The sequence below is a fragment of the Bufo gargarizans genome, chromosome 8 (assembly GCF_014858855.1).
Source record: "Bufo gargarizans isolate SCDJY-AF-19 chromosome 8, ASM1485885v1, whole genome shotgun sequence".
Taxonomy (NCBI): Eukaryota; Metazoa; Chordata; class Amphibia; order Anura; family Bufonidae; genus Bufo; species Bufo gargarizans.
This window is the reverse complement of record NC_058087.1, coordinates 145489-171227: the sequence shown is the minus strand read 5'-3', so window position 1 is coordinate 171227 and position 25739 is coordinate 145489. Positions and strand designations below refer to the sequence as shown.

The following is a 25739-nucleotide window of genomic DNA, read 5'->3' as shown; positions in this document are numbered from 1 at the left end:
GCCAGCTCCACCTTACATCTTAATTACGGATGCAGATCTTACACGTGACGGCCAGCTCCACCTTTACATCTTATTACGGTGCAGGGAGAATCTTACACGTGACGGCCAGCTCCACCTTTACATCTTATTACAGTGCAGGGAGCAGATCTTACACGTGACGGCCAGCTCCACCTTTACATCTTATTACGGAGCAGATCTGACACGTGACGGCCAGCTCCACCTTTACATCTTATTACGGTGCAGATCTTACACGTGACGGCCAGCTCCACCTTTACATCTTATTACGGTGCAGGGAGCAGATCTGACACGTGACGGCCAGCTCCACCTTTACATCTTATTACGGAGCAGATCTTACACGTGACGGCCAGCTCCACCTTTACATCTTATTACAGTGCAGGGAGCAGATCTTACACGCGGCGGCCAGCTGCACCTTTACATCTTATTACGGAGCAGATCTTACACGTGGCGGCCAGCTCCACCTTTACATCTTATTACAGTGCAGGGAGCAGATCTTACACGTGACGGCCAGCTCCACCTTTACATCTTATTACGGTGCAGGGAGCAGATCTTACACGTGACGGCCAGAGCTTACTATACTGTTAACCCATATGTCCTCTGTGAACCGCTCTGCTCAAGGGTTACATAAACCAGAGGATGAACCTATCCAGAGCGCCCAGGTTAGGGGACCCACACCTATACTTAGAACAGAGCCAGCAAAGTCCCAGAGGGTGCACCGGTTATGTGCAGCCTCCCTCCAGTCATTCATTCTAATGGGAGCGCCGAACATAGCTGAGTACTGGCTCCATTATTTCCATCAGCCACATAAAAGTGAATGGAGCGGTGGCCTCGCATGCGAAGTGTGCATCCCATTCAATGGGAATTCTGAAAATAGCCGAGCATGCCACTTGGGTTGAATGGAGAGCAGCTGCACATGCGTGGTGAGCCCGGCTTCACTTTGCGGGCTCCATTGTAGGTATAGGTGGAGGTCCCATAGGTGGGACTCGCACCTATCAGACATTAGGGGCATATTCTAGCAAATTGCCCCCAATGTCTGAGGTGAGACAACCCCTTTAACACAGTTATCTCAATACTACTAATACACAGCAGGTGTGAAGAACGCTCAGATCAGCAGTCTGTGTAGCCTCACCCTACCCTGGACCCGCACCTATCAGACATAGGAGGCATATCCTAGCTAGCAATATGCCTCCAAAGTCCGGGATGGTACAACCCCTTTAAAGGAGAAGTATAAAATCACAGCATGTGCATCGTCTCTGCAGGGGGCGCTATCCATAAAATACAACTAAAGGGATGAAATGAGGGGGTATCTGCAGGAATGGAAAAGGGCCAATTGACAATCAAACCTTGACGTATTGTCCTGCAAAGTCAGTGACTTCCTCAGAGAAGCAGCCAGAGGCATCGACCGGGCACACCGGGACAGAGTCCTTCTGGATGATCCCAAAGTCCATGCAGACCCTGTAGTCGTCCTGCAAGGGAAGAAGCAGAAGAGAAGACTGGTGGACAGTGCACATGGTGGAGACGTGGACAACACTCCACCTTCAATCTCCAACACGACTTGGAATTACCAGAGAAAGACGAAGGGCTTCACAGCCATAACACGGACATATGATATACACACAGTACAACCGCTACAGCTACTGGGCGGTGGGTGGGCCGTGCAGCACAGGTGGAGGGCGGGCGGGCCGTGCTGCACAGGTGGAGGGCGGGCCGTGCAGCACAGGTGGAGGGCGGCGCCGTGCAGCACAGGTGGAGGCGGGCCGTGCAGCACAGGTGGAGGGCGGGCCGTGCAGCACAGGTGGAGGGCGGGCCGTGCAGCACAGGTGGAGGGCGGCCGTGCAGCACAGGTGGATGGCGGGCCGTTCAGCACAGGTGGATGGCGGGCCGTGCAGCACAGGTGGAGGGCGGGCCGTGCAGCACAGGTGGAGGGCGGCGGGGCCGTGGCTGCACAGGTGGGTGGAGGGGCGGGGCCGTGCTGCACAGGTGGTGGGAGGGCGGGCCGTGCTGAACAGGTGGAGGGCGGGCGGGCGGGTCGTGCTGCACAGGTGGAGGGCGGGCCGTGCGAACGGTGCAGGGCAGGGGAGGGCGGGCCGTGCAGCACAGGTGGAGGGCGGGCGGTGCAGCACAGGTGGAGGGCGGGCGGGCGGTGGGAGCACAGGTGGAGGGCGGGCGGGCGGTGTAGCACAGGTGGAGGGCGGGGCGGGCGGTGTAGCCAGGTGGAGGGCGGGCGGTCGGTGTAGCACAGGTGGAGGGGCGGCGGGCGGTGTAGCACAGGTGGAGGGCTGGGCGGGCGGTGTAGCACAGGTGAGGGCGGGCGGGCGGTGTAGCACAGGTTGGAGGGCGGGGGCGGTTGTAGCACAGGTGGAGGGGGGGGCGGTGTAGCACAGGTGGAGGCGCGGGCGGTGTAGCACAGGGTGAGGGGCGGGCGGTGTAGCACAGGTGGAGGGGGCGGGCGGTCGGTTGTAGCACAGGTGGAGGGCGGCGGGCGGTGTAGCACAGGTGGAGGGCGGGCGGGGCGGTGTAGCACAGGTGGAGGGCGGGCGGGCGGTGTAGGCACAGGTGGAGGGCGGGCGGGCAGGTGTAGCACAGGTGGAGGGCGGGCGGGCGGGGTAGCACAGGTGTGCGGGCGGGCGGTGTAGCACGAGGTGGCGGTAAGGGCGGTGAGCACAGGTGGCGGGCGGGCGGGCGGTGTAGCACAGGTGGAGGGGCGGGCGGGCGGTTGTAGCACAGAGTGGCGGGCGGGCGGTGTAGCACAGGTGGAGGGCGGGCGGGCAGGCCGTGCAGCACAGGTGGAGGGCGGGCGGGCCATGCAACACAGGTGGAGGGCGGGGCGGGCCATGCAGCACAGGTGGAGGGCAGGCGAGCCGTGAATCACAGGTGGAGGGCGGGCGGGGCAGGCCGTGCAGCACAGGTGGAGGGCGGGCGGGCCATGCAACACAGGTGGAGGGCGGGGCGGGCCATGCAGCACAGGTGGAGGGCGGGCGGGCCATGCAACACAGGTGGAGGGCGGGGCGGGCCATGCAGCACAGGTGGAGGGCAGGCGAGCCGTGAATCACAGGTGGACGTTGTGGGCCGTGCAGCACAGGTGGAGCTGCCTCCACAGACCCTGCCTGCAGTGCCTTGATAAAATATTCATACCTCTTGAATGTTTCCACATTTTATATAATATATCATAGGGAGACATGTTTATATCCACAGTGCCTTGAAAAAGTATTCACACCCCTTGAAGTTTTACACATTTTTTTAATGTTACACCCACAAACAAATGTATTTCATAATGACTTTATGTGATCGACCAACACAAAGTCCAAGTTTGTGTGACGTCAGAAGATGAGAAAGTTTTCAAAAGTTTTAATTACTAAAAATCTGGAAAGTGTGGGATGTGTTGGTATTGAGCCCCCTGTACTCCGATTCCCCTAAATAACATCCAATGTGACCAATTGCTGTCAGAAGTCACCTCATTAGTACATTGAGTCGACCTGGGTGTAATGTCTTCTCAGTATAACTCCAGATGTTCTGTGAAGGCCTCAGAGGTTTTTTAGAGAACATTAGTGATCAAACAGCATCATGAAAACCAGGGAACACACCAGACAGGTCAGGGAGAAAGTGATTGAGAAGTGTAAATCAGGGCTAGTATATAAAAAATATCCCAAGATTTGGACATCTCACGGAGCACTGTTCAACCCATCATCCGTATGGCACAACTGCAAACCTACGAAGACATGGCCGTCCACTCAAACTGACAGCCCAGGCAAGGAGAACGCCAATTAGAGAAGCAGCCGCGAGGCCCACAGTCACTCTGGAGGAGATGCAGAGATCCACAGCTCAGGTGGGAGAATCTGTCCTCAGGACAACTATTTGTTGTGGACTCCACAAATCTGGCCTTTATGGAAGAGTGGCAAGAAGAAAGACATTTCTGAAAGCAGCCATAAGTCCCATCTGCAGTTTGCCATAAGTCATGTAGGGGACACAGCAAACATGTGGAAGAAGCAGCTTTGGTCAGAGGAGACTAAGGTGGAACATTTTGGCCTAAATGCAAAATGCCATTTATGGTGGAAAACTAACCCTGCGCATCTCCCTGAACCCACCACCCCCAACGTGAGACATAGTGGTGGCAGAATCATGCTGGGGGGAGGCTCATCTTCAGCAGGGACAGGGAAGCCGGTCAGAGATGATGGGAAGATGGATGGAGCTCAATACAGGGCAATCCTGGAGGAAAACCTGGTAGAGGCTGCAGAAGACTTGAGACTGGAGCGGAGGTTCACCTTCCAGCAGGACAACCACCCTCAACATCCAGCCAGCGCTACAATGTAAGAGTATACATCAAAGCATCTTCATGTGTCAGAATGGCCCAGTCACAGTCCAGACCTGAATCCCATTGAGAATCTGGGGGAGGACTGAAAATTGCTCTCCATTCAATCTGACTGAGTGCAAGCTCTTCTGCAAAGAAGAATGGGCAGAAATATCCCCCTCTAGATGTGCAAATCTGGTAGAGACATCCCCAAAAGACCTGCAGCTGTAACTGTAGTGAGAATACAAAGTACTGGCTCCGGGGGGCTGAATACTAATGCACCCCCCGCTCCTTCTCACCTCACAAAGACTTGGACTTTGTGTCGGTCGATCACATAAAAGCCATTTAAGTTTGTAGATGTAACGTGAAAAAATGGGGGAAGTTCGAGGGGTGTGAATACTTATTGAAGCCTCTGTAGATATAAACATGTATCCATACAGTGTATATGTGGAAACACATCGTGGAGCAGACTGCTTCTAAATGATAGGAGGCTCCTGCGCCCACTAGGAGCAACAGGCCAGGGGGCCCCTCACCAGGCGACATATCATCCTACATACCGCTCCGAAGTAGGGGGCCTGGTGCACCACGCCGGTGCCATCTTCTGCCTTGACGTAGTTGTCAAATACAACGGTGAAGGCTCCTGTGTCTGAAGCCTAAAAAGAAGGAGGAGGCGGCGTGAGCACATGGCGGGGAGATCAGCAGCGCCCACATGGCATCTCGCGGGCAGCACCCCCAGTGTTTCTCCGGCGCAGAGCAGTGAGCCGCGAATACCCAAAAGTAGGAAAACACAGGAGGCGCCCGTCACCTCATTGAGAAATACGGGTGCGGGTCCTGAACATTGAAGGAAAGTTAAATCTAATAATGCGGAGCAGTAATCATTAAAACATGACTTAATGTATAAAGGCTAAAAAAAGCATATAATAATGCCCTTAAATAAAAACATTATAAGACCGAGAACGCCAAAAACATGTATACCATCTGCGCATATATATGTGTTAACCAACAAACTGAAAAACGGCTGGTGAGAAAGTAGATGAACCTTACCAATCGTGTCGCTCGGAATGGAGAGCAGCAAGCGACAAATCTCTCCGGACGCTCCTTATAAAGAGGCTTCAACACGTGATGGGTGGGGGCTATTCTGTCCCTGGTAGAGCTGTGAGACCCTAATGACCTCCTAATACAGAGTCATCGCCCTGAAAAGAGCGGCCCCGTCCGGAACCTTGCCCTCATCATCTCAAGGCCCTGGGCAGCCCTCACACTGTAGTACTATATATATACTGAAAAGGTGGTATATAGGATAGAACCAGAGAGGTGCCCCCAAAGGAAATATACAGTGCAAAGAAAACCTAGAACGTTTCCCAACGTGTTTCATCTAATTATTGCTAATGTCTCCTGAAATACAAACATATAACAGGAGAAAGATAGGACAATAGGTCCTGGGTATCTTCATATGAAGGTCTCTCCATGCTCCCCTACATAGAAACCAGCAACGCCATTACTTCTACCAAGGAGTGGAGGGAATCCCAGAAGAAGTCCTCGAAAGGGATGCAGGATCCAATCCCACGTGTCTGTCCTAGATGAGGGCATGCATGTGATAATGCTCCTTAGGTAGGTGGGACCTGGTTAACGCTTGGCGTGTCTAGCAGCGTTGAGCCGCGCATCGCGCTAGTTTTCAACAAACAGGCCCTCCCCCATTACATTGTGTGGTCAATGCGTAATCACGTCGCAAAAAACATAGAAGCCTAGAATGTGTCGGCAGATAAGACCCATGTGGCCCATCTAGTCTGCCCAATATACTGAATACTATGGATAGCCCCCGGCCCTATCTTATATGGAGGATGGCCTTATGCCTATCCCATGCATGCTTAACCTCCTCCACTGTATTTGCAGCTACCACTTCTGCAGGAAGGCTATTCCCTGCATCCACTACTCTCTCAGTAAAGTAATACTTCCTGGTATTACTGTTAACCCTTTGCCCCTCTAATGTAATACTATGTCCTCTTGTAGCAGTTTTCCTTCTTGTAAATCTAGGGGTGCACTGAAATGAAAATTCTGGTCCGAAACCGAAAATTCAGGATACCACTTGACCGAAACCGAAACTGCCTTTTTGCCCAAATACTTTTAATAGACCCCCCACCCCATAACAGTGCCATCCACAGACCCCCACCCACCCCATAACAGTGCCATCCACAGACCCCCACCCACCCCATAACAGTGCCATCCACAGACCCCCACCCACCCCATAACAGTGCCATCCACAGACCCCCACCCACCCCATAACAGTGCCATCCACAGACCCCCCATTGTACAATTAATAGAAAATAGCGGGGAGGGGCTGGGAGGAGGAGCTGGGGGCCGGTGCGTTCACTGTGCTCCGGCCCCCAGCTCCAGTAGTTATAAAAAGTGTGCAATTAATACGGATTCTATTCATGAGGCCCCCTCTACGCACATCCTACTCACAGGGCTGTTATCTTAATGCTGGCCGGCCGGGCAGACGAGCGGCAGCGTCACGACTGACGTCACATGCCTGCGCCGCCTCCTTCATTCAGAAAGTAGGCCGGGCACATGACGTCAGTCGTGACGCTGCCGCTCGTCTGCCCGGCCGGCCAGCATTAAGATAACAGCCCTGTGAGTAGGATGTGCGTAGAGGGGGCCTCATGAATAGAATCCGTATTAATTGCACACTTTTTATAACTACTGGAGCTGGGGGCCGGAGCACAGTGAACGCACCGTCAACCCGCTCCTCCTCCCAGTCCCTCCCCGCTATTTTCTGCCGATATGTACAAATATCGGCCGAAATGGATTAGGTGCATTTTCGGCCGATATTTTCGGCTGCCGGAATTTCGGTGCACCCCTATGTAAATCTTCTCTCCTCTTTTCCCTTGTTGACTCCCTTTATGTATTTAGCCGTCTCTCTCATCTCCCCTCTGTCTCGTCTTTCTTCCAAGCTCTACATGTTAAGGTCCTTTCATCTTTCCTGGTAAGTTTTATCCTGCAATCCATGGACCAGTTTAGTAGCTCTTCTCTGAACTCTCTCCAAAGTATCAGTATCCTTCTGGAGATATGGTCTCCAGTACTGAGCACAATACTCCAGATGAGGTCTCACCAGTGCTCTGTAGAGCGGCATGAGCGCCCCCTCTGTCTACTGGTAATGCCTCTCCCTATACACCCCAGCATTCTGCTAGCATCTCCTGCTGCTCTATGACATGGTCTGCCTACCTATCCTTCTGGAGATATGGTCTCCAGTACTGCGCACAATACTCCAGATGAGGTCTCACTAGTGCTCTGTAGCGCGGCATGAGCGCCTGTCTACTGGTAATGCCTCTCCCTATACACCCCAGCATTCTGCCAGCATCTCCTGCTGCTCTATGACATGGTCTGCCTACCTATCCTTCTGGAGATATGGTCTCCAGTACTGCGCACAATACTCCAGATGAGGTCTCACTAGTGCTCTGTAGAGCGGCATGAGCGCCTGTCTACTGGTAATGCCTCTCCCTATACACCCCAGCATTCTGCCAGCATCTCCTGCTGCTCTATGACATGGTCTGCCTACCTATCCTTCTGGAGATATGGTCTCCAGTACTGCGCACAATACTCCAGATGAGGTCTCACTAGTGCTCTGTAGAGCGGCATGAGCGCCCCCCTCTGTCTACTGGTAATGCCTCTCCCTATACACCCCAGCATTCTGCTAGCATCTCCTGCTGCTCTATGACATGGTCTGCCTACCTATCCTTCTGGAGATATGGTCTCCAGTACTGAGCACAATACTCCAGATGAGGTCTCACTAGTGCTCTGTAGAGCAGCATGAGCGCCCCCTCTGTCTACTGGTAATGCCTCTCCCTATACACCCCAGCATTCTGCTAGCATCTCCTGCTGCTCTATGACATGGTCTGCCTACCTATCCTTCTGGAGATATGGTCTCCAGTACTGCGCACAATACTCCAGATGAGGTCTCACTAGTGCTCTGTAGAGCGGCATGAGCGCCTCCCTCTGTCTACTGGTAATGCCTCTCCCTATAGACCCAGCATTCTGCTAGCATCTCCTGCTGCTCTGTGACATGGTCTGCCTACCTATCCTTCTGGAGATATGGTCTCCAGTACTGCGCACAATACTCCAGATGAGGTCTCACTAGTGCTCTGTAGAGCGGCATGAGCGCCCCCCTCTGTCTACTGGTAATGCCTCTCCCTATACACCCCAGCATTCTGCTAGCATCTCCTGCTGCTCTATGACATGGTCTGCCTACCTATCCTTCTGGAGATATGGTCTCCAGTACTGAGCACAATACTCCAGATGAGGTCTCACTAGTGCTCTGTAGAGCAGCATGAGCGCCCCCTCTGTCTACTGGTAATGCCTCTCCCTATACACCCCAGCATTCTGCTAGCATCTCCTGCTGCTCTATGACATGGTCTGCCTACCTATCCTTCTGGAGATATGGTCTCCAGTACTGCGCACAATACTCCAGATGAGGTCTCACTAGTGCTCTGTAGCGCGGCATGAGCGCCTGTCTACTGGTAATGCCTCTCCCTATACACCCCAGCATTCTGTCAGTATCTCCTGCTGCTCTATGACATGGTCTGCCTACCTATCCTTCTGGAGATATGGTCTCCAGTACTGCGCACAATACTCCAGATGAGGTCTCACTAGTGCTCTGTAGAGCGGCATGAGCGCCTGTCTACTGGTAATGCCTCTCCCTATACACCCCAGCATTCTGCCAGCATCTCCTGCTGCTCTATGACATGGTCTGCCTACCTATCCTTCTGGAGATATGGTCTCCAGTACTGCGCACAATACTCCAGATGAGGTCTCACTAGTGCTCTGTAGAGCGGCATGAGCGCCCCCCTCTGTCTACTGGTAATGCCTCTCCCTATACACCCCAGCATTCTGCTAGCATCTCCTGCTGCTCTATGACATGGTCTGCCTACCTATCCTTCTGGAGATATGGTCTCCAGTACTGAGCACAATACTCCAGATGAGGTCTCACTAGTGCTCTGTAGAGCAGCATGAGCGCCCCCTCTGTCTACTGGTAATGCCTCTCCCTATACACCCCAGCATTCTGCTAGCATCTCCTGCTGCTCTATGACATGGTCTGCCTACCTATCCTTCTGGAGATATGGTCTCCAGTACTGCGCACAATACTCCAGATGAGGTCTCACTAGTGCTCTGTAGAGCGGCATGAGCGCCTCCCTCTGTCTACTGGTAATGCCTCTCCCTATACACCCCAGCATTCTGCTAGCATCTCCTGCTGCTCTATGACATGGTCTGCCTACCTTTAAGTCTTCTGAAATAATGACCCCTAAACCCCTTTCCTCAGATACTGAGGTTAGGACTGTGTCACTGATTGTATATTCTGCTCTTGGGTATTTACCTCCCAGGTGCATTATCTTGCACTTATCAACATTACATTTTAGTTGCCAGATTTTCGACCATTCCTCTAGTTTTCCTAAATCCTTTTCCATTTGGTGTATCCCTCCAGGAACATCAACCCTGTTACACATCTTTGTGTCATCAGCAAAAAGACCCACCTTACCATCGAGGCCTTCTGCAATGTCACTGATAAAGATATTAGACAATATGGGCCCCAGAACAGATCCCTGAGGTCCCCACTGGTAACAAGACCTTGGTCTGAATATACTCCATTGACTACAACCCTCTGTTGTCTGTCCCTCAGCCACTGCCTAATCCATTCAACAATATGGGAGTCCAAGCTCAAAGACTGCACTTTATTGATAAGCCTTCTGTGTGGGACAGTATCAAAAGCCTTACTAAAGTCCAGATAAGCGATGTCTACTGCACCTCCGCCAGCTATTATTTTAGTCACCCAATCAAAAAAATCTATAAGATTAGTCTGACATGATCTCCCTGAAGTAAACCCATGCTGTTCTTCATCTTTCAATCCATGGGATTTTAGACGTTCCACAATCCTCTCCTTAAGTATGGTTTCCATTAAAGGGGTATTCCCATCATAATGATCACTGTTAAATCTGTTAATGATTTGACAGTGATAATTTTTCTAAATATACTTGATTAACAAATTCCCACCGTTTAGAATAAAATTCATCCCCACTTACCTCATTGTTGCGATTCCATCTCCCCTGGTTACGGCCACCACTCTTCTGCAGAATCCCGGTGGCTGTGCTTGCGCAGAAGACTCCTTTTGTCCCGGCCACTCGCTGTCCTGAAGGCACACACTGCCGCGCATGCGCTATGGTGACTTCTTCCCAGCCAGAATAGTACAGAGCTGCGAACGCGCACGCCGACTCTGTACTATACTGGCCAGAAATAAGTCACCATGGCGCATGCTCGGCATTCAGTCCAGCGAGCGGCCCGGCCGGGAGAAGACTTGAATCAAGATGAAGCCCACCCCCAGGCAGAATCCAGGAAGTGAATGGCACGCTGGCAGCAGGCAAGTATAAAAAGGTGAAGTGGGAATACCCCTTTAATTTTCCCACTATTGATGTCAGACTCACTGGCCTATAGTTGCCCGATTCCTCCCTACTACCTTTCTTGTGAACGGGCACATCATTTGCTAAATTTCCAATCTTCTGGGACGACTCCTGTTGCCAGTGGTTGGTTAAATAAATCTGTTACTGGTTTTGCTAGGTCACCGCTGAGCTCTTTTAATAGCTTTGGGTGTATCCCATCAGGCCCCTGGGACTTTTTTGTAGTAATTTTAGACAGTTGACTTAGAACCTCTTCCTCTGTAAAGACACATGCGTCATAAGATTCATTAGTCTTCTTTCCTAACTGAGGTCCTTCTACCTTCATTTTCCTTTGTAAAAACTGAACAGAAGTATTTATTGAGGCCGTCAGCTAGTTCTTTATCTACTTCCATATAACTTCCTTTTGTTTTTAATTTGGTAATCCCTTGTTTTAGTTTCCATTTATGTATCTGCAGAATGTCTTATCGCCTTTTCCCCTGACTGAGCTCATTTCTCTTCTGCCTGAGCTTTAGAAGCTCTTATAACTTGTTTGGCCTCTCTCTGCCTAATCTTATAAATTTGCCTGTCATCCTCATATTTTTTTTTTTTTTTTATATAATTACTAAATGCTATCTTTTTATTTTTAGACCAATAGGGACATTCGACACATCAGCAACCGATATAAGGAAGATAATCGCTCACCATTGGGATACCTTACTAATGGATCCCGACCTATCGGAAGTACTGGGCCCTCAACCAACCATTACATTTAGAAGGGGCAAAAGTTTAGGAGACCACTTGGTACACAGCCACTTAATGTCACCGGACAGACCACGAATGTGGCTTGAGAATCCAGTTAAAGGCTGCTTTAGATGCGGAAATTGCAGTTTCTGCAACTTTATACAACTTGGGAAATCCTTTACCAGTAACAACATGGAAGATATTCATTATATACGCAACTTCATAAATTGTCGTACAACGGGAGTCGTATATTTAATGATGTCCGAATGTGGCATAGAATACGTGGGAAAATCACGTAGGGAACTAGATTGCCGTATTGGGGAACATGTCAATGATGTCTGCAATAAGTAGGAGTCCCCAGTCGCCAGACATGTTCATGCTGTCCACAAGGGGCAAAGAACCGCCATCAAATTCAAGGGAATAGAACGCGTCCATAAATCAAACGTACACTACAAGGGGAGAGTTGGTGGATTGGACACCTCTAGCCCGCGGGGCCTCAATAAACAACGTGATTTGGGGCGTTTTATCTGAGACACTACTTTATTTCCTTATCTCTACGTCTTGTGGCGAGCAATCTGCGAGAGGACCAGTCTCTCAATGTCTACTTATCTGCCCATAGCGCCTGTCATGTTATATGCGGAATGGGAGGGATGCGTTTACATCTGAGTACCGACCCTCCCCCTCTTCAGTTGTTCAGCAGGAATGGCCCATTGCAACTTGACCGCTCCCATTTACACCCCCTTTGACCTCTCTCATTATTATGCGCATATGTTTTGCAACGTGATTACGCATTGACCACACAACGTAATGGGGGAGGGCCTGTTTGTTGAAAACTAGCGCGATGCGCGGCTCAACGCTGCTAGACACGCCAAGCATTAACCAGGTCCCACCATTATCACATGCATGCCCTCATCTAGGACAGACACGTGGGATTGGATCCTGCATTCCCTTCGAGGACTTCTTCTGGGATTCCCTCCACTCCTTGGTAGAAGTAATGGCGTTGCTGGTTTCTATGTAGGGGAGCATGGAGAGACCTTCATATGAAGATACCCAGGACCTATTGTCCTATCTTTCTCCTGTTATATGTTAGTATTTCAGGAGACATTAGCAATAATTAGATGAAAAACGTTGGGAAACGTTCTAGGTTTTCTTTGCACTGTATATTTCCTTTGGGGGCACCTCTCTGGTTCTATCCTATATACCACCTTTTCAGTATATATATAGTACTACAGTGTGAGGGCTGCCCAGGGCCTTGAGATGATGAGGGCAAAGGTTCCGGACGGGGCCGCTCTTTTCAGGGGGATGACTCTGTATTAGGAGGTCATTAGGGTCTAACCGCTCTACTAGGGACAGAATAGGCCCCCACCCATCACGTGTTGAAGCCTCTTTATAAGGAGCGTCCGGAGAAATTTGTCGCTTGCTGCTCTCCATTCCGAGCGACACGATTGGTAAGGTTCATCTACTTTCTCACCAGCCTTTTTTCAATTTGTTGGTTAACATACACTGAATAAAAATATAAACGCACCACTTTCGGTTTTGCTCCCATTTTGCATGAGCTGAACTCAAAGATCTGAACCATTTTCTACAGACACAGAAGACCCGTTACTCTCAGGTGCGGCAGATCAAGGTGCCGATTAGACAGCATGAATATTGCACAGGTGTGCCTTAGACTGCCCACAATGAGATGTGCAGTCTGATCACACAGCACAATGCCACAGATGTTGCAATAGGCATGCTGACTGCGGGGATGTCTACCAGAGCTGTTGTCCGTGCAATGAATGTTCATTTCTCTACCATAAGCCGTTTCAGAGAATTTGGCAGTACATCCAACCGGCCTCACAACCGCAGACCAGCCCAGGACTTCCACATCCAGCATGTTCACCTCCATAGTCGTCTGAGACCAGACATCCTGACAGCTGCAGCAACAATCGGTTTGCATAACCAAAGAATTTCTGCACAAACTGTCAGAAACCGTCTCGGAGAAGCTCATCTGCATGCTCGTCGTAACCGATTCAATGGTACGTTGGAGAGGCGTTCTGTTCACGGATGAGTCCCGGTTTTCGCTCTTCAGGGCAGATGGCAGACAGCGTGTGTGTGAGCGGTTTGTTGACGTCAATGTTGTGGCCCATGGTGGCGGTATGGTATGGGCAGGCGTATGTTATGGACAACGAACACAGGAGATACTGTGACCAGATCCTGGGGCCCATTGTTGTGCCGTTCATCCATGACCATCACCTCATGTTGCAGCAGGATAATGCACGGCCCCATATTGCGGGATCTGGACACAATTCCTGGAAGCTGAAAACATCCCAGTTCTTGCATGGCAGCATACTCACCGGACATGTCACCCATTGAGCATGTTTGGGACGCTCTGGATCGGCGTATACGACACCGTGTTCCAGTTCCTGCCAATATTCTGCAACTTTGCACAGAAGAGGAGCGGACCAACATCCCACAGGCCACAATCAGCAACCTGATCAACTCTATGTGACGGAGATGGGCTCCACTGCGTGAGGCAAATGGTGGTTTTCTGTCCTGTCCCGTCCCGTCCCCCCAGTAAGGCAAAACTGTGCACATTTCAGAGTGGCCTTTTATTGTGGGCAGTCTAAGGCACACTGTGCAATATTCATGCTGTCTAATCAGCACCTTGATCTGCCGCACCTGTGAGGTGGATTATCTCGGCAAAGGAGAAGCGCTCACTGACAGATCTAGACAGATTGTGAACAGTATTTGAGAGTAATGGGTCTGTTGTGTACGTAGAAAATGGTTCAGATCTTTGAGTTCAGCTCATGCAAAATGGGAGCAAAACCGAAAGTGGTGCGTTTATATTTTTCTTCAGTGTACATATGCACAGGTGTATACATGTTTTTGGCGTTCTCTGTTTTAGCCTTTATAATTCAAAGAAGAAAAAAAGAATAGAGATAAGAGTCGCACATCTAAAACAGTATCAAATTTATTTAAAGCAACAAGCACGACAAAGAATGGGTTAAAACCATTGTATACAATGGATCCGGGCCATGTGGACCAATCATGTGCACTGCCCCCCTGACTCACCACAGAAGCATGAACATACCCCCACATATACAAATATAAAACTGATTAAAGTGCATGAAATCCATCAACAATAAAATAATGGAGAACTGTAATCCTTATCATTTAGGATAGCATAGTGGGAGTATGCGTGGTGGTCAGGAAACAAGCCCAACGCGTATCGGCAGGCTCTGCTGGCTTCTGCCAGGCCTCTGGTTTAGCCTTTGTACATTAAAAGTCATGTTATAAGGATTACTACTGCTCCCCTTCCACGTTATTATTGCACGTTTTGAACTCTACAACCTTTTCAGGGGCAAACCTCAGCTTCCCTGGCTGTGATGGTGCAGAGGACGCCCCTTTAAAGGAAACCAAGCAACGCTCTGTTCTTACCTTGGCAAAGTAGTCAAATAAGGGCTGATAGCGCGTCCCTTTAAGGGTGATGCCCAGAAACCTGTAAGACAAGAAAGAGGCATCCATGACCGCAGCCAACAGGCAAGACAGGGCAGCAGCGGCGTCATCCCATGTACGACGCGCGTATCACAGGACCGGCGTCATCCCATGTACGACACGTGCATCACAGGACCGGCGTCATCCCATGTACGACACGTGCATCACAGGACCGGCGTCATCCTATGTACGACACGTGCATCACAGGACCGGCGTCATCCCATGTACGACACGTGTATCACAGGACCGGCGTCATCCCATGTACGACACGTGTATCATCCCATGTACGACACGCGTATCACAGGACCGGCGTCATCCCATGTACGACACGCGTATCACAGGACCGGCGTCATCCCATGTACGACACGCGTATCACAGGACCGGCGTCATCCCATGTACGACACGCGTATCACAGGACCGCGTCATCCCATGTACGACACGCGTATCACAGGACCGGCGTCATCCCATGTACGACACGCGTATCACAGGACCGGCGTCATCCCATGTACGACACGTGCATCACAGGACCGGCGTCATCCCATGTACGACACGTGCATCACAGGACCGGCGTCATCCCATGTACGACACGTGCATCACAGGACCGGCGTCATCCCATGTACGACACGTGCATCACAGGACCGGCGTCATCCCATGTACGACACGTGCATCACAGGACCGGCGTCATCCCATGTACGACACGCGTATCACAGGACCGGCGTCATCCCATGTACGACACGCGTATCACAGGACCGGCGTCATCCCATGTACGACACGCGTATCACAGGACCGGCGTCATCCCATGTACGACACGTGCATCACAGGACCGACGTCATCCCATGTACGATACGCGTATCACAGGACCGGCGTCATCCCATGTACGACACGTGTATCACAGGACCGGCGTCATCCCATGTACGACACGTGTATCACAGGACCGGCGTCATCCCATGTACGATACGTGTATCACAGGACCGGCGTCATCCCATGTACGACACGTGTATCACAGGACCGGCGTCATCCCATGTACGACACGCGTATCACGTGTACTATAAGATCACATGTACTATACATGCATGAAAGAACCTGCTTCATCACGCTAAACTCTCCCCCCTTCAGTCTGTCCTAAATAGTGCAGCCAGGCTCATCTATCCATCCACCCCTACACTGAGGCTACTAGCCTTCACTGGCTGCCCATCCACCACAGAATACAGTTCAAACTTCTTACCCACAAAGCTCTCCACAGTGCTGCACCTCATCTCTGTCTACCATCCTACCTGTGCTCTCCACAGTGCTGCACCCCCTACATCTCCTCCTCATCTCTGTCTACCATCCTACCTGTGCTCTCCACAGTGCTGCACCCCCTACATCTCCTCCTCATCTCTGTCTACCATCCTACCTGTGCTCTCCACAGTGCTGCACCTCCTACATCTTCTCCTCATCTCTGTCTACTATCCTACATGTGCTCCTCACAGTGCTGTACCCCCTACATCTCCTCCTCATCTCTGTCTACCATCCTACTTATGTTCTCCACAGTGCTGCACCTCCTACATCTCCTCCTCATCTCTGTCTACCATCCTACCTGTGCTCTCCACAGTGCTGCACCCCTACACCTCCTCCTCATCTCTGTCTACCATCCTACCTGTGCTCTCCACAGTGCTGCACCCCTACACCTCCTCCTCATCTCTGTCTACCATCCTACCTGTGCTCTCCACAGTGCTGCACCCCTACACCTCCTCCTCATCTCTGTCTACCATCTCCTACCTGTGCTCTCCACAGTGCTGCACCCCCTACATCTCCTCCTCATCTCTGTCTACCATCCTACCTGTACTCTCCACAGTGCTGCACCCCCTACATCTCCTCCTCATCTCTGTCTACCATCCTACCTGTACTCTCCACAGTGCTGCACCCCTACATCTCCTCCTCATCTCTGTCTACCATCCTACCTGTACTCTCCACAGTGCTGCACCCCCTACATCTCCTCCTCATCTGTCTACCATCCTACTGTACTCTCCACAGTGCTGCACCCCTACATCTCCTCCCTCACTCTGTCTACCATCCTACCTGTACTCTCCACAGTGCTGCACCTCCTACATCTCCTCCTCATCTCTGTCTACCATCCTACCTGTGCTCTCCACTGCACCCCTACATCTCCTCCTCATCTCTGTCTACCATCCTACCTGTGCTCTCCACAGTGCTGCACCCCCTACATCTCCTCCTCATCTCTGTCTACCATCCTACCTGTGCTCTCCACAGTGCTGCACCTCCTACATCTCCTCATCTCTGTCTACCATCCTACCTGTACTCTCCACAGTGCTGCACCCCTACATCTCCTCCTCATCTCTGTCTACCATCCTACCTGTACTCTCCACAGTGCTGCACCCCTACATCTCCTCCTCATCTCTGTCTACCATCCTACCTGTACTCTCCACAGTGCTGCACCTCCCTACATCTCCGTCTACCATCCTACCTGTACTCTCCACAGTGCTGCACCCCTACATCTCCTCCTCATCTCTGTCTACCATCCTACCTGTGCTCTCCACAGTGCTGCACCTCCTACATCTCCTCCTCATCTCTGTCTACCATCCTACCTGTGCTCTCCACAGTGCTGCACCTCCTACATCTCCTCCTCATCTCTGTCTACCATCCTACCTGTGCTCTCCACAGTGCTGCACCCCCTACATCTCCTCCTCATCTCTGTCTACCATCCTACCTGTGCTCTCCACAGTGCTGCACCTCCTACATCTCCTCCTCATCTCTGTCTACCATCCTACCTGTGCTCTCCACAGTGCTGCACCTCCTACATCTCCTCCTCATCTCTGTCTACCATCCTACCTGTGCTCTCCACAGTGCTGCACCATCTCTGTCTACCATCCTACCTGTACTCTCCACAGTGCTGCACCTCATCTCTGTCTACCATCCTACCTGTGCTCTCCACAGTGCTGCACCTCCTACATCTCCTCCTCATCTCTGTCTACCATCTCCTACCTGTGCTCTCCACAGTGCTGCACCTCCTACATCTCCTCCTCATCTCTGTCTACCATCCTACCTGTACTCTCCACAGTGCTGCACCCCCTACATCTCCTCCTCATCTCTGTCTACCATCCTACCTGTGCTCTCCACAGTGCTGCACCCCCTACATCTCCTCCTCATCTCTGTCTACCATCCTACCTGTACTCTCCACAGAGCTGCACCTCCTGCTTCTCCTCCTCATCTGTCTACCATCCTACTTATGTTCTCCACAGTGCTGCACCCCCTACATCTCCTCCTCATCTCTGTCTACCATCCTACCTGTGCTCTCCACAGTGCTGCACCCCCTACATCTCCTCCTCATCTCTGTCTACCATCCTACCTGTACTCTCCACAGTGCTGCACCTCCTACATCTCCTCCTCATCTCTGTCTACCATCTCCTACCTGTACTCTCCACAGTGCTGCACCCCCTACATCTCCTCCTCATCTCTGTCTACCATCCTACCTGTACTCTCCACAGAGCTGCACCTCCTGCTTCTCCTCCTCATCTCTGTCTACCATCCTACTTATGTTCTCCACAGTGCTGCACCCCCTACATCTCCTCCTCATCTCTGTCTACCATCCTACTTATGTTCTCCACAGTGCTGCACCCCCTACATCTCCTCCTCATCTCTGCCTACCATCCTACCTGTACTCTCCACAGTGCTGCACCCCCTACATCTGCTCTCCACAGTGCTGCACTCCTGCATCTCCTCCTCATCTCTGTCTACCATCCTACCTGTACTCTCCACAGTGCTGCACCCCCTACATCTCCTCCTCATCTCTGTCTACCATCCTACCTGTACTCTCCACAGTGCTGGCACCTCCTACATCTCCTCCCTCATCGCTGTCTACCATCCTACTTATGTTCTCCACAGTGCTGCACCCCCTACATCTCCTCCTCATCTCTGTCTACCATCCTACCTGTACTCTCCACAGTGCTGCACCCCCTACATCTCCTCCTCATCTCTGTCTACCATCATACCTGTACTCTCCACAGTGCTGCACCCCCTACATCTCCTCCTCATCTCTGTCTACCATCCTACCTGTAGCTCTCCACAGTGCTGCACCCCCTACATCTCCTCCTCATCTCTGTCTACCATCCTACCTGTACTCTCCACAGTGCTGCACCCCCTACATCTCCTCGCCATCTCTGTCTACCATCCTACCTGTACTCTCCACAGTGCTGCACCTCCTACATCTCCTCCTCATCTCTGTCTACCATCCTACTTATGTTCTCCACAGTGCTGCACCCCCTACATCTCCTCCTCATCTCTGTCTACCATCCTACCTGTACTCTCCACAGTGCTGCACCCCCTACATCTCCTCCTCATCTCTGTCTACCATCCTACCTGTACTCTCCACAGTGCTGCACCTCCTACATCTCCTCCTCATCTCTGTCTACCATCCTACTGTATTCTCCACAGTGCTGCACCCCCTACATCTCCTCCTCATCTCTGTCTACCATCCTACTTATGTTCTCCACAGTGCTGCACCCCCTACATCTCCTCCTCATCTCTGTCTACCATCCTACCTGTACTCTCCACAGTGCTGCACCTCCTACATCTCCTCCTCATCTCTGTCTACCATCCTACCTGTAGCTTCTCCACAGTGCTGCACCCCCTACATCTCCTCCTCATCTCTGTCTACCATCCTACCTGTACTCTCCACAGTGCTGCACCCCTACATCTCCTCCTCATCTCTGTCTACCATCCTACCTGTACTCTCCACAGTGCTGCACCTCCTACATCTCCTCCTCATCTCTGTCTACCATCCTACCTGTACTCTCCACAGTGCTGCACCCCTACATCTCCTCCTCATCTCTGTCTACCATCCTACCTGTACTCTCCACAGTGCTGCACCTCCTACATCTCCTCCTCATCTCTGTCTACCATCCTACCTGTACTCTCCACAGTGCTGCACCCCTACATCTCCTCCTCATCTCTGTCTACCATCCTACCTGTACTCTCCACAGTGCTGCACCTCCTACATCTCCTCCTCATCTCTGTCTACCATCTCCTACCTGTACTCTCCACAGTGCTGCACCTCCTACATCTCCTCCTCATCTCTGTCTACCATCTCTACCTGTACTCTCCACAGTGCTGCACCCCTACATCTCCTCATCTCTGTCTACCATCCTACCTGTACTCTCCACAGTGCTGCCCCTACATCTCCTCATCTCTGTCTACCATCTCCTACCTGTACTCTCCACAGTGCTGCACCCCTACATCTCCTCCTCATCTCTGTCTACCATCTCCTACCTGTACTCTCCACAGTGCTGCACCTCCTACATCTCCTCCTCATCTCTGTCTACCATCCCTACCTGTACTCTCCACAGTGCTGCACCCCTACATCTCCTCCTCATCTCTGTCTACCATCCCTACCTGTACTCTCCACAGTGCTGCACCTCCTACATCTCCTCCTCATCTCTGTCTACCATCCTACCTGTACTCTCCACAGTGCTGCACCCCCTACATCTCCTCCTCATCTCTGTCTACCATCCTACCTGTGCTCTCCACAGTGCTGCACCTCCTACATCTCCTCCTCATCTCTGTCTACCATCCTACCTGTGCTCTCCACAGTGCTGCACCCCCTACATCTCCTCCTCATCTCTGTCTACCATCCTACCTGTGCTCTCCACAGTGCTGCACCTCCTACATCTCCTCCTCATCTCTGTCTACCATCCTACCTGTGCTCTCCACAGTGCTGCACCCCTACATCTCCTCCTCATCTCTGTCTACCATCCTACCTGTACTCTCCACAGTGCTGCACCCCTACATCTCCTCCTCATCTCTGTCTACCATCCTACCTGTGCTCTCCACAGTGCTGCACCTCCTACATCTCCTCCTCATCTCTGTCTACCATCCTACCTGTACTCTCCACAGTGCTGCACCCCTACATCTCCTCCTCATCTCTGTCTACCATCCTACCTGTGCTCTCCACAGTGCTGCACCCTCCTACATCTCCTCCTCATCTCTGTCTACCATCCTACCTGTACTCTCCACAGTGCTGCACCCCCTACATCTCCTCCTCATCTCTGTCTACCATCCTACCTGTGCTCTCCACAGTGCTGCACCTCCTACATCTCCTCCTCATCTCTGTCTACCATCCTACCTGTACTCTCCACAGTGCTGCACCCCTACATCTCCTCCTCATCTCTGTCTACCATCCTACCTGTACTCTCCACAGTGCTGCACCTCCTACATCTCCTCCTCATCTCTGTCTACCATCCTACCTGTACTCTCCACAGTGCTGCACCCCCTACATCTCCTCCTCATCTCTGTCTACCATCCTACCTGTACTCTCCACAGTGCTGCACCTCCTACATCTCCTCCTCATCTCTGTCTACCATCCTACCTGTGCTCTCCACAGTGCTGCACCCCCTACATCTCCTCATCCTGTCTACATCTACCTGTACTCTCCACAGTGCTGCACCCCTACATCTCCTCCTCATCTCTGTCTACCATCCTACCTGTACTCTCCACAGTGCTGCTCCCCCTACATCTCCTCCTCATCTCTGTCTACCATCCTACCTGTACTCTCCACAGTGCTGCACCTCCTACATCTCCTCCTCATCTCTGTCTACCATCCTACCTGTACTCTCCACAGTGCTGCTCCCCCTACATCTCCTCCTCATCTCTGTCTACCATCCTACCTGTACTCTCCACAGTGCTGCACCTCCTGCTTCTCCTCCTCATCTCTGTCTACCATCCTACTTATGTTCTCCACAGTGCTGCACCCCCTACATCTCCTCCTCATCTCTGTCTACCATCCTACCTGTGCTCTCCACAGTGCTGCACCCCCTACATCTCCTCCTCATCTCTGTCTACCATCCTACCTGTGCTCTCCACAGTGCTGCACCCCCTACATCTCCTCCTCATCTCTGTCTACCATCCTACCTGTACTCTCCACAGTGCTGCCCCCTACATCTCCTCCTCATCTCTGTCTACCATCCTACCTGTGCTCTCCACAGTGCTGCACCTCATCTCTGTCTACCATCCTACCTGTGCTCTGCACAGTGCTGCACCTCCTACATCTCCTCCTCATCTCTGTCTACCATCCTACCTGTGCTCTCCACAGTGCTGCACCCCTACATCTCCTCCTCATCTCTGTCTACCATCCTACCTGTGCTCTCCACAGTGCTGCATCCCTACATCTCCTCCTCATCTCTGTCTACCATCCTACCTGTGCTCTCCACAGTGCTGCACCCCCTACATCTCCTCCTCATCTCTGTCTACCATCCTACCTGTGCTCTCCACAGTGCTGCACCTCCTACATCTCCTCCTCATCTCTACCATCCTACCTGTGCTCTCCACAGTGCTGCACCTCCTACATCTCCTCCTCATCTCTACCATCCTACCCATGCTCTCCACAGTGTTGCACCTCCTACATCTCCTCCTCATCTCTGTCTACCATCCTACCTGTGCTCTCCACAGTGCTGCACTCCCTATATCTCCACCTCATCTCTGTCTACCATCCTACCTGTGCTCTCCACAGTGCTGCACCCCCTACATCTCCTCCTCATCTCTGTCTACCATCCTACCTGTACTCTCCACAGTACTGCACCCCCTACATCTTCTCCTCATCTCTGTCTACCATCCTACCTGTGCTCTCCACAGTGCTGCACCCCCTACATCTCCTCCTCATCTCTGTCTACCATCCTACCTGTACTCTCCACAGTGCTGCACCCCTACATCTCCTCCTCATCTCTGTCTACCATCCTACCTGTACTCTCCACAGTGCTGCACCCCCTACATCTCCTCCTCATCTCTGTCTACCATCCTACCTGTGCTCTCCACAGTGCTGCACCCCCTACATCTCCTCCCTCATCTCTGTCTACCATCCTACCTGTGCTCTCCACAGTGCTGCACCCCCTACATCTCCTCCTCATCTCTGTCTACCATCCTACCTGTACTCTCCACAGTGCTGCACCCCTACATCTCCTCCTCATCTCTGTCTACCATCCTACCTGTACTCTCCACAGTGCTGCACCCCCTACATCTCCTCCTCATCTCTGTCTACCATCCTACCTGTGCTCTCCACAGTGCTGCACCCCCCTACATCTCCTCCTCATCTCTGTCTACCATCCTACCTGTACTCTCCACAGTGCTGCACCTCCTACATCTCCTCCTCATCTCTGTCTACCATCCTACCTGTACTCTCCACAGTGCTGCACCTCCTACATCTCCTCCTCATCTCTGTCTACCATCCTACCTGTGCTCTCCACAGTGCTGCACCCCCTACATCTCCTCCCTCATCTCTGTCTACCATCCTACCTGTGCTCTCCACAGTGCTGCACCCCCTACATCTCCTCCTCATCTCTGTCTACCATCCTACCTGTACTCTCCACAGTGCTGCACCCCTACATCTCCTCCTCATCTCTGTCTACCATCCTACCTGTACTCTCCACAGTGCTGCACCCCCTACATCTCCTCCTCATCTCTGTCTACCATCCTACCTGTGCTCTCCACAGTGCTGCAACCTCCTACATCTCCTCCTCATCTCTGTCTACCATCCTACCTGTACTCTCCACAGTGCTGCACCCCCTACATCTCCTCCTCATCTCTGTCTACCATCCTACCTGTACTCTCCACAGTGCTGCACCTCCCTACATCTCCGTCTACCATCCTACCTGTACTCTCCACAGTGCTGCACCCCCTACATCTCCTCCTAATCTCTGTCTACCATCCTACCTGTACTCTCCATTCTGCCTGTGATCTAAGATTAACATCGTTCATAATTCGTACCTCTCACTTTTTTTAAGACTTTTCTTCTGCCCCATTATATCAGGTCAATTCACAACTTTTCCACCTTCAGATGTGCTTTAAAAATGCATCTTTTCAGGCTGGCTTATCAAGCTTCCTGAAGTGACTGTTCCCCGAGTAACCCCCGACTCTTCAGACTTGAACTCAATCCTCTAACAGTCCCACACCCAAAGCAGATCGGCCTACACCACTACTTCCAGTACAAAGAAGCTGGACTACTACAAATCACAAGCAACTACCTTTTGTGTGTCCCCCCCAGTTCCTCATACGTTTTAAAGTGTAACTGTCATTCTTTTTTTTTTTTTTTTTATGTGTAGGGGCAGTGATACTGAACACCTCTGTAATATACTTTAATACTAAAATTGCACATTTCGATTAGAAAATAGCTCTAAAGTGGCCCGTTTTGAGCCTTTGCAAGGCTCCTCTGTCTTATGAAAGCAACTATGTCATCACTTGTACTTCACCTGTATATTACATGACCTGCCACATCAAGTGTACTATACATGTATATAACAGCACCTACGTCATCACGTGTACTACACATGTACAGTATGTCACGGCCCCCAGGGGCTGACACGTATCTCTTGCAGCCTTGTGTGCAAAGACCCACCTGTCCAGAATCTGGTATTCGGCGTTGGTCTTGTACAGGGCAGACAGCCGGGCCTCCATCAGAATGTACACATTTCCACTGGACTTGTCTATGAAAGAAGGGAAATCTCATCATTGTGCAGCCATCGCTGAGGCCCTAAAAGCAGCCACAAGGGCCACTGCGTCTCTCACCTCTCAGCTTGACATAGGTCAGTTCTGGATTAACACAAAGGGCCATATTGCTTGGCAGTGTCCATGGGGTGGTGGTCCAGGCCACAAGCGACACAGTCGAGTCTTCCAGCAAGGGGAAGGTGACAATAATCGAGGGATCTTGCACATCCTGAGAGGAGAAGAGTTGTCAGAGACTAGTGGCAGGGGCCACAAACCTCAGTACAATGCAATGAGTACCTTGTAATTCTGGTGGGACTCGAAGTTGGATAATGGAGTGTTACAAGCAGTGGAGAATGGCATCACCTTGACACCTCGGTACACCAGGCCTTTATCATACAGCTGCCTGAACACCCACCTGTGGGAACAAAGACAGAAGCCATCAACAGTAAAGAGATGGAGCCAGCAGCAGCCATGAAGGTGCATGTGATACCCCTAAACCCAGTGAAGAGATGGAGCCAGCGGCAGCCATGAAGGTGCAGGTGATACCCCTAAACCCAGTGAAGAGATGGAGCCAGCGGCAGCCATGAAGGTGCACGTGATACCCCTAAACCCAGTGAAGAGATGGAGCCAGCAGCAGCCATGAAGGTGCACGTGATACCCCTAAACCCAGTGAAGAGATGGAGCCAGCGGCAGCCATGAAGGTGCACGTGATACCCCTAAACCCAGTGAAGAGATGGAGCCAGCGGCAGCCATGAAGGTGCACGTGATACCCTTAACCCAGTGAAGAGATGGAGCCAGCGGCAGCAATGAAGGTGCAGGTGATACCCCTAAACCCAGTGAAGAGATGGAGCCAGCGGCAGCCATGAAGGTGCACGTGATACCCCTAAACCCAGTGAAGAGATGGAGCCAGCGGCAGCCATGAAGGTGCACGTGATACCCCTAAACCCAGTGAAGAGATGGAGCGAGCGGCAGCAATGAAGGTGCACGTGATACCCCTAAACCCAGTCAAGAGATGGAGCCAGCGGCAGCCATGAAGGTGCACGTGATACCCCTAAACCCAGTGAAGAGATGGAGCCAGCGGCAGCCATGAAGGTGCAGGTGATACCTCTAAACCCAGTGAAGAGATGGAGCGAGCGGCAGCCATGAAGGTGCATGTGATACCCCTAAACCCAGTGAAGAGATGGAGCCAGCGGCAGCCATGAAGGTGCAGGTGATACCTCTAAACCCAGTGAAGAGATGGAGCGAGCGGCAGCAATGAAGGTGTACGTGATACCCCTAAACCCAGTGAAGAGATGGAGCCAGCGGCAGCCATGAAGGTGCACGTG

General features: G+C 51.8%; 1 protein-coding gene across 1 annotated transcript in view; it reads right to left on the bottom strand.

Moving 5' to 3' along the window:
- Window positions 1-25739, bottom strand: part of IARS1 (isoleucyl-tRNA synthetase 1) — a 91428-nt gene that overhangs the window by 44109 nt on the left and 21580 nt on the right. Inside the window, exons 6-12 of the mRNA XM_044303076.1 lie at window positions 24712-24829; window positions 24496-24643; window positions 24326-24413; window positions 14887-14947; window positions 4864-4959; window positions 1362-1484; window positions 955-1007 (exon numbers count right to left, since the gene is read on the bottom strand). Of these exons, the coding sequence (XP_044159011.1) occupies window positions 955-1007; window positions 1362-1484; window positions 4864-4959; window positions 14887-14947; window positions 24326-24413; window positions 24496-24643; window positions 24712-24829 (687 nt within the window). The remainder of the gene's footprint in view (window positions 1-954; window positions 1008-1361; window positions 1485-4863; window positions 4960-14886; window positions 14948-24325; window positions 24414-24495; window positions 24644-24711; window positions 24830-25739) is intronic.